This window comes from Dacryopinax primogenitus (genome assembly GCF_000292625.1).
Source record: "Dacryopinax primogenitus strain DJM-731 SS1 chromosome Unknown DACRYscaffold_8, whole genome shotgun sequence".
Taxonomy (NCBI): domain Eukaryota; kingdom Fungi; phylum Basidiomycota; class Dacrymycetes; order Dacrymycetales; family Dacrymycetaceae; genus Dacryopinax; species Dacryopinax primogenitus.
The window spans coordinates 55862-61320 of NW_024467205.1; the positions used below are offsets into that span (position 1 = coordinate 55862).

The 5459-nt window shown below is 45.4% G+C and overlaps 1 protein-coding gene across 1 annotated transcript; it reads right to left on the reverse strand.

Annotated features, from left to right (window-relative positions):
* Positions 1 to 2571: 2571 nt before the first annotated feature.
* Positions 2572 to 3493, reverse strand: DACRYDRAFT_15498 (uncharacterized protein; the record flags this gene model as incomplete). The annotated part of the gene is made up of 5 exons (XM_040771111.1): positions 2572 to 2712; positions 2751 to 2925; positions 3025 to 3125; positions 3388 to 3431; positions 3454 to 3493. The coding sequence occupies 5 exons, from the start codon at positions 3491 to 3493 to the stop codon at positions 2572 to 2574; spliced, it is 501 nt and encodes a 166-aa protein (XP_040628975.1).
* Between the last annotated feature and the right edge of the window lie 1966 nt (positions 3494 to 5459).

The following is a 5459-nucleotide window of genomic DNA, read 5'->3' on the forward strand; positions in this document are numbered from 1 at the left end:
TTCCATGTCATAAAGGCTTAGTCATGTCTCTTGACCAATCAATGAGCTGGTGCCCTGACACCTCCCTACACATGACACCACATCAGCACTGTAGGCTTGAAGTATTCTTGTCTGTCTGTTTACAGTGTCAGGGTGGAGAACAGTACTGCAGAATCATTGCCATTCTGTATGCATGTATCCCATTAAGGAGTGTGCTCACCTTGCTTGTAATGTTATGGCTTGTTGTTGCAAGTCGGCCTTTATCTGCTTGAGAGCTTCCCAGTTGTTTGGGCTTCTTTCCATCCACTTATATTGTGCTGCCTTATCAAGTGCATCATGATGAATCTCTCTCTCAATCTGAATCTGATCTTCTGTCAACTGTTGAGATGTGACAGCCCTGGCATTCCATGTTAAACTCATAACAAGACTTTTGTATCAGAGGTGCATCTTGGCTAGATCAGTGTTTCTGCACAGGCATAGGTGTCAAAGAAGGTCTTCTGCCAGGCAGACTCAGAGGAGTATGGCAGACTGCCCACATCCTGGGCACCAGTGGGCAGTTGAGTGGTGAGGAGTTAGACAACACACATGTATCATGGTGTATCTGGGTGAACAGTGGTTGGGCTACCAATAAGAAGTGTCTGAAGTTTTCATGGGGAGCTTCCCCAGTTCGGAGGCAAAGTCAGCCCCCTGCCCTCCAACACCCCCTTCATCTTTGTTGCCTTGTCTGATGATTGCACATGCCTGGCATTGGTGTCCTTCAGCAGTACCATCATGCTGTGGGATGTAGAGACAGGCAAGACCATAGGGAAATGGCTGATTGGGCACATGAGACAGGTCATATCTTTGGCCTTCTCGCAAGACAGCAAGTGCATTGTGTCCAAATCCCGGGACGACACAGTCCACCCTAGTAGGCTGCTGTAAACGTCTGCTGAACAGGGTGGTCGACCCATAGGGTCTTGACTAGCCCAGTAGGTCTCCATTCATTGAGGTCTAATCACCCTAGATACACAGTCAAGCCTGATGGTCTAAACACAGTTAGATCAAGGCTTTCGGGATCCGGCCATCTCATCCCGATTATTGGGCATGACACTCCTTTGCCTGTATAGACAATGCTTTGATCTTGTTGCCATCTGTGAACACATAGTTCCAAGAGTCGTTCAACAGGACCTATAGATAATCCTGAAATGTTCATTGAACACTGCTGGTCCCTGTGTACTGCTGTTCACCTTGATGGATCCCCAACCTTGGCAACTGCAGCTTGCTAAGAAACATGATGTTGACCCATGGCAGCCATTGATCATTATGTACTTTGAAGTCTTTCCCAGTCTTGTCGATCCTCAGCACCATTGCCCTCCTGAAGACCATCAGCTTGGGCTTGAACTGGCAAAAAAAATGTGGAATCTTCTGTTGAGAAGTTCCTGGTTTCTGGAGATCCATCAGGTCTGCTCAGTCCTCTACAGCATTCAATGTATGAGCCAGGTGCTTGTGGACTATATCACTTTCTTCTACAAGCTTGATCATCAAGAGGTCTGCGAATATCTACTAGAACCAATGCCTTCTGGTCCTGTTCCTGAGCGATTGTGGAATCTCTTCCAAGCTTGGTGGCACAGGGGACAATATGTTTGTCTAGGTCCATTGCTTGTTCACTTCCCTGTAACTGTCTATTAAACTTCCCACCCAGATCAAAGCTCCCTTTGCCAAGCTCATCAATGCTTCAAAGACTATTATCATGCCTTGCAGGTCTTTGGGGCAAAGGACCTACAGGAATCCTTACTCAAGATACTGGATATGGGTAAACCTTGTGCATGGGTTCATTTCAGCATCCTCATAGACCAATTTCTTGCTCTTAGTATGCTCCTTCATTTTCCCCACTTCATTGTTCCTGAAATGGCTACAAATCCCAAGTACAGGTCATTAAACAATGACAGTAGACCAAACTCTGTAGCTCAATCTGTAGAGCAGCTTCTTATGTAGTTACCTGATCACCAGGAACAGTGATCATCATGATCTAATGCTTGGCTTTGCATCACAGGGGCTAATCTTCACTCAGAGGTTACCCAGTTCCTGTCTCTACACTGTCTAACCAGTGTCACAACAGACCTAGTGATCCAATATGATTTTATAGAGATATTTTCCTTGTGCTGTTCCTGTCAAATCCACATTTGTGCTTTCCCTCAGGATCTTGGTGTCAATGCTGCACCATGATCTCCTGCTTATCCAAAGTCACTTTCTTGCAGTTCTCCTGATCTCACATATGTCCAGATGTCCACACTTGTTGATTACATGAGATGTCAAAGGAGAGCAAGAGACTGTCTCAAAACAGTCTGCTGTACAAGAACATGTAGGTCTACAAACATCACAGATCTCACAAACCATTGAAACTAATGAACCTTAGGAATGGTGAGCTGTTGTTTTGGATCAAAGATGACACCAATATGTATTGAGTTCTCCCAACCTGCTCGTCACTGTGAACTGTGACCACACCATGAATCACTTGCAAAACTGATCCTGGGTTGGCAGTCCCATTTGAGCGAGAGTCAGATTGCAGAGCCTAGACCTTTGTTAGTTTGGTTATCACCATTTGATATCTATTCAACTGATGTCCATGTAGGCCCACAATTGATGCATCACCATGATTGGTCGGCATAGATCCATACTGCTGCTTGCTCTAGCAATCTCCCACTCTTGGAGGGCATAGGCATCACGGACGAGGCTCAGCTGGAACATGTAAGCCTAGGATCATCACATCCACAAATGCAAGACCAGCTCACCTCCATTTTCTCAACCAGCAAATTGAACAGTTCTGCCAGCTGCTCCTTTCTGAGCTCACTACCACAATCTCCCATGCCTGAGCCCTTGCTCTCTGTCTTGCTGGCAAGAGGAGCAGCTGCAAGATCCTCAGTGCTCTCCATCTTGAGTGTCATAGGAATGATTGCATTCAGCTTGCTTGAGGTTGAGATCATAGGTTCCTTGTGATTTAGGGTACAAGTCAAAGGCTCTGTTCTACAGATTAGTGGGGTGATCTTCATTTTCCTGCTGACGCACTGTGGTCCTTCCTTGTCCCAGACTGCTGGGAGCCAGGAGCCTTGCTGTGGGAAGGCTTTACACAACCAGCTTTCCTCTTGCTTTTGGAACCCATTCAAGAGCTATTCCTATAGATCATAGATATGCTCAATGAGAATGAATGATTGTATCTTGGACTTGAGATCTTTCAAGGGCAAGTGACCCTAGAAGGGAGTGTGTATGAGTAAGGGCAAAGATCATGTGCCCAGCTATATGCATTGTGGTCTGAGATCAGCAGTGCATCTTGGGTTTGTTCTTACAACATTCTGAAGGCATTATGGCTGCACTCTCTATAGAACCTTGAATAAGATATGAGTGAAAGTTCATATCCTCATCTTCTAATACCATCAAAAGAAGATCAATCCTCCATGTTGATAGGTCCATCCATCCTACAATCATAGATCTCCATACTAAAAAGGGTGCAGAACAGCAACTTGAGGCACTGAGCCATGATGCATGTCTGGCAATCCCCAAATCACTGACAACATTTTCTAGCTTTGATCCATTCCCTGGGCTTGACAGTCTAAGTGATCAACAGTTCTGGAAGGCCCTTCTTGCTCCCCCTATTCCCAGGCTCTCAAATCATACATGCTCTGCTCTGAGTGAGGTTGAGCAGAATGGCCCTCATTTGTCTTCCAGAACCTGGTTTCCCTGATAGCTCGACCACTTTCAATACTTCTTCTCTGCTTGATCCAACACTTCTGGAAGATCTTACTTAGTTGTCTATCTCAAATACATCTATGGATGTGCCTATGGAGCCAGGGATGGTAGGTACCCCATTAATAATGCTTTGAGATTGCTCAAGTGACCTTACAGTTGCAATCCCTTGACAACAGCCTGGAACATTGGACAGAACCTTTCCTTTCCTTTTCTGCTCAACAGGATCTTCCCTCTGTGATATCTATCCATGAATTTGAACCACCTTCTTCTCATCAGATCACAGACTTCTCTGTCAAAATGCTGCAACCTTCCCTCCACCCACAACCCCCCAATGGGATCATGGATAACCAGACCAGATCCCTCTCAGGGGATTCATCCATCTTCTTCAAACCTTGAGCTTGCCAATCCTCATCACTTGATTGGCCCTGATGATGATGGGATGGACAGTGAGGATGACAATGATGACATGGGACCCATCAATCAGGAGGAACAGAGGGTTATGGACACTCTTCAGCAAAGTCTTTCCAGATCTTCTGCCTCTGAAGATGCAGTGGATCTAAGAGAGTGTGCTTTTACTCTCTTATCCTCTTACTATCATCAGATCTGGCTGTGAGCACTGGGTGCACTTCCAAAAAGCTCAAAGCTGGGTTGCTGCATTGCTAAAGCCCTTGTTCAAGCAATCATAGACAAGACCTGCAAGCATTATGAGCTGAGCCCTGATTGACTTTGGAAAGATATTGGTGGCTTCTTGTTGCTAGCTCAAACCATAAATGTGTGGAATCTGTATCAAAAGCATGCAAGATCTCAGCTTGCTCCTGGAGGTAAGCACTTTTCCCAGATCTGGAAATACAGCTAATAAGTTGATCTTAGAGCAATACAACCCCATGCATACCTGTCAAATGTATCATCAAGAAGCCAGAAACAACCCAGAACAACTGGGCTGGTCAAAAAATTATCCAGCAGTGAAGCAGATCAATCAGGAGAACTGCGAGTGGATAACAAAGTAATATCAAACATCTTGGTTCAGCAAGACAGGGGTGTAGTAGATATATGCAGTCCAGGGACCACCAAAAGCAGAAGAAATGGTGGATGGCCAACAATATGATCATTGCATAATAATCAACGGCCTGATCAGAATTTAGATCCAGAAATTCCACATGGGAATATGTGATCCACATACCTGGAGATTTTGCAAATTTTGGACTAGGTGAATAGCTCTGGCGATGTGGAAATCAATTAATTAATTTGATTGCAAGATAACAGGAGATGTGCTTTAACTGCACCATGGGTGCTTTGCTGAAAGCTCTTTGGAACTTTGTTCCTCAGATGATTGCCTTGCTCTCTTTCTCCCTTAACTGGGGATGGTCCCCAGATTGTGCTCACACTCTTCAGAGGAGCACTTTTGGTGCTGTTGCCTCAGGGATTGTTGTTGAAGAGAGATGCTCCCTGAGAATCAATTGGGAGCTGGCAGAGCCCTCCTCCTCTTGTGCTCCTCATTGTAAGACCACACTGCCCCATTACAGTGAACAATGAGGGTGGGATTGATCTTTGCAGGATCTTGGATGGCAGCTGACAAGGGTATCTTAGTGAACAAAGTGTTCTTAGACATAGAAATGTATACAGTACCTTTTGACCAATGTTGAACCCCAGTTTGAATCACATTAACTTGTGTGGTGTAGTGGATCCAGACCAGCTTTATAAGGTTGGCTGGAGTGGTCTGGAGCTCTCCCTGAAGCTCATGTGGCCACAGTCCATTG